Source organism: Arachis ipaensis, chromosome B09 (assembly GCF_000816755.2).
Source record: "Arachis ipaensis cultivar K30076 chromosome B09, Araip1.1, whole genome shotgun sequence".
Taxonomy (NCBI): domain Eukaryota; kingdom Viridiplantae; phylum Streptophyta; class Magnoliopsida; order Fabales; family Fabaceae; genus Arachis; species Arachis ipaensis.
Window position 1 is genome coordinate 1,156,907 of NC_029793.2, and position 3,534 is coordinate 1,160,440.

Here is a 3,534-nt window from a genome sequence, read left to right on the forward strand (position 1 = left end):
ACGATCTTTTTTTTTTTTTAACCATTTTTGCTTTTTTTCCTCATCAATGGAGGTGCCAACTTCTTGGGATGCACTTCGCAAGCAGGTTCCGATTATTTATCTATATGCTTTTCTTTGTGTTTTTCTTCGCCAGATTTGATTCTTAGTATGTTGTAGATTTACGAAATTTGACGAGGAAATATGCAATTCGGATACCCTTTTGGTCAAAGTTTCGATCTTTCTTTTTGGGGTTTCTTCAATTTGTTTGTCGGTGATGTGTAATTCGTGGGTTGAGCTTATAAAAAATGGTTTTTGTGTGCTGAGAGAACTTAATTTGATGAATTGAGGTTGCAAAGAGTTGTAATGGTGGTGGATCCGGGATAATTCTGGAATGTGATTTAATTTGGGATACGTTCTGATTTTGGGTTTGGTTTAGTTTTTGAGAATTGATGAGGGTTTTGAATTTTGAAGACTTGAGGTTACTTGAATGAGAATTCTGTTCCTAGATCAGGTTCGTTTGTTTATATAGGAAGATTTTTAGAACCCTGATTTGATCTAGAAATTAGGTAATTTGTATGTTCATCTGATGCATCTAGAAAGAAAATGGATGTGAGTGAGACCAATAGATATGTGTTAGCTCTCTTTGATCCAACTCCCTTCATGTGCCATGGTTGTCGTATCGAGCTTTAGATTGTTGTTTCCGAACCAGGTGTTTGACAGTAGATTGTGAATGGATATTGCGATTTGTAATATGTGATCAATGCGAATGATTAATAGAAACTCTTTAGAAAATGTGAATTCATTGTGGTATTGAGTGACTTAGTAATGATCCTTTAGTTTGATTTATTTGTATGCATTATGGAAATGAATGATGCGAGCTGTTAGAATGGTAACTTTTTTTTAGAAACTTTCCTAGATTTTGTATCATGAGGACTTGTTACTTGTTAGAATTTCACAATGTTCTATACCAAGCATATCATTATTCATATGTACTTTTTAGGGACATCAAATAATTCATTCAAGGTGTTTTTATCTATTTGTCCGTTAAATTTCGATTTTGTGAGGTGAATGATTGATTATTGATAGATGAATATTTCACCAATCTTTTGCAGGCGAGAAAACTTGAAGCTCAGTTGGATGAGCAAATGAATCTGTATCGCAAATTGGTCTCTGCCAATGTTTCTACAAAAGCTGATGCCGCTGAGAGTGATCTAGAATCATGGATTGATCGATTACTGAAACAACTCCAACAAGTAAACTCACAGATGCAAGCTTTGGTATCAACTGGTGGGTCAGAAGTGGTTTCTCATACTTTGAATAGACACCAAGAAATTCTTCAAGATCTCACCCAGGTATTCTATGGTATCAGCTTGATTTATGATTTTATGTGCCTCTAATTCTGCTTTGATTACTTTGAATTCCTTCAACCTTTTGAACTTTTCGTACTGAGCTAAGACATAAGTGAACTCCAGGAGTTTTTTCGCCTTCGCAAAAGTCTTCGGGCTAAGCAAGAACATGCTTCACTACTGGAGGATTTTAAAGAATTTGATCGAACTCGATTAGACTTGGAAGAGGGTTCTGAACAGCATGCACTCCTAAAAGAACATGCATCCATCAGCAGAAGTACAGGACAGGTTGGCAACACAAACGATTCACCTTACTTTTCTGATATAACATGGCATTCTGTATCTTTTTCCATCCAGATATTCCCAGTGGAGTGCTAAATATTATTATATCATAGGTGAACCTTTATTGTTGTTGTTGTTACCTGTTACTATGAGTATGATGTTGTCAATAGCGTAGTATTTGATTTGGGTATTATATAATTTTGCTTCAGCTGGATTTAGTTATATTGGAAGAAATTGGTTTAAACACTGCTTTCGTCGTCGTTTTTTATTATTATGATTTATTTTCTTCAAAGATTTGGAAGGTAAAAAGTAAAACTAGGAAATATTTTTGGATGTTCATCAACAACGATACGCCTTTGATCCAGTGCATATTTCAAGAATGAAGAACAGTTGTCTAGTTTTAAACTGGGGTTGTCTTACACTGAACCATTATGATTATTATTTTGCCGTAGATGGACAATGTTATTTCACAAGCACAAGCAACACTTGGCACGCTTGTACTCCAACGTTCAACATTTGGTGGCATCAATTCAAAACTCAGCAATGTTAGCAGTCGCCTCCCAACGGTATGACTCTTGTCATAATGGATTTCACTGTTTTGATGTTTTCCATTTTCGCAATTTACTTTCCAAATTATCTTATGAGAGATAGAGTAAGATTGCAAAGAAGGACAATGCTTGTACTCAGATAACCAATGATATAGATCTTCGCATAATCTTTTACTCCAAGAATATCCCAATTAGATCCACACCGTTGGATTATCTAGATGCTCGAATTTAACTTGTGCGTTTAAGTAATTCTCGCCAAAGACATTGAACAACAATTTTAGTTTATTCGTGAAATATGATGTCACAAGTTATTAGCATGCATGAATGTTGTTTGAAATCGATCGGTGTTGCATTATAGCCATGCCCTCATTGGTGCTACAAGGCTTAACTGTTATTCTTGTTGGATATCGTCCGAGATTCTGCCGCTTAATGTACTGCTTTTAATTATGCTGCAGGTAAATACCATACTTTCGGCAATAAAGCGAAAAAAGTCAATGGATACCCTTATACTTTCTCTAGTTGCATCAGTTTGCACCTTTCTCATTGTCATCTACTGGCTAACCAAATGAGGCGGTTTTTTCTTCGGGTTTTCGGCACCCGTTTGAAACTGTTGTATGCTGCTTGTTGTCTATTGTTATGCTTACTGAAATGTACACCATGGTGAAGAAGGGTCAATTTTTTGGAGTAGTGTTATTGTTCATTTTATTTGTTTATAATCTTTGTATGAGAAGGTTTGTTGTTGTATAATTTTTGTATGACAAGCAATGTTGAGTAAAGATCAGATTGTTCCTGAAAAATTGGATCATGTTTCTTGTTTAGGATATCCAATATTCACATAGCATGTGGAAGATTGGAGGTGACTTATTGTTAATAGTTGGAATGAAAAAGGCATTACCAATATTGTTGGAATGTTAATTATTTTATTTTATTTTATTTCAGTTTTTATTTTTATCACTTAATTCATATACGATGCTGATATTCATTGTGCTGCTTTTAGATTCCTAATGTGATTTTGCTCTCATAAGAGGTAGTGCTTAAAATGGTTTCAAAAATATAATGGTTGAATCTAAATAATTCGGTATTGTGGTTAAATTAAATATGAATACATTTAACTAACTTGGGTTGATCGAGGTGTCAGTTCATAATTTATTGAGGTGTCAGTTCATAATTTATTGATTAGCGATAGATACTTAAATGGTGCTTAGATCCGTTGCGGATTAGTTTTTAATTTGTCGGTCTGTGAATTGGTATTTCTAATATTGGGAAAATATCTTCTCCATTTGATGTAAACAAATGACAATATCAAAAATCCCAAGATATTAACACTCACATATTATGTGCCATGAAGCATAAAGAATTCAATTTGCTCTTTTATTTGT

At 34.3% G+C, this 3,534-nt stretch overlaps 1 protein-coding gene across 1 annotated transcript; it reads left to right on the forward strand.

The window, feature by feature from the left end:
* LOC107619159 (Golgi SNAP receptor complex member 1-1) lies at positions 7 to 3,064 on the forward strand. Its single transcript, XM_016321399.2, has 5 exons — positions 7 to 85; positions 1,092 to 1,331; positions 1,452 to 1,613; positions 2,060 to 2,173; positions 2,611 to 3,064. Exons 1-5 carry the CDS (start codon positions 47 to 49, stop codon positions 2,722 to 2,724), a joined length of 669 nt encoding a protein of 222 aa, XP_016176885.1. The 5' UTR covers positions 7 to 46; the 3' UTR covers positions 2,725 to 3,064.

Coding starts and splice junctions, on each gene's coding strand:
- LOC107619159 (XM_016321399.2), top strand. CDS start 47: ATGGAGGTGCCAACTTCTTGGGATGCACTTCGCAAGCAG. Junction 1,332..1,451: donor TTCTTCAAGATCTCACCCAG/GTATTCTATGGT, acceptor AGTGAACTCCAG/GAGTTTTTTCGCCTTCGCAA. Junction 1,614..2,059: donor TCAGCAGAAGTACAGGACAG/GTTGGCAACACA, acceptor ATTTTGCCGTAG/ATGGACAATGTTATTTCACA.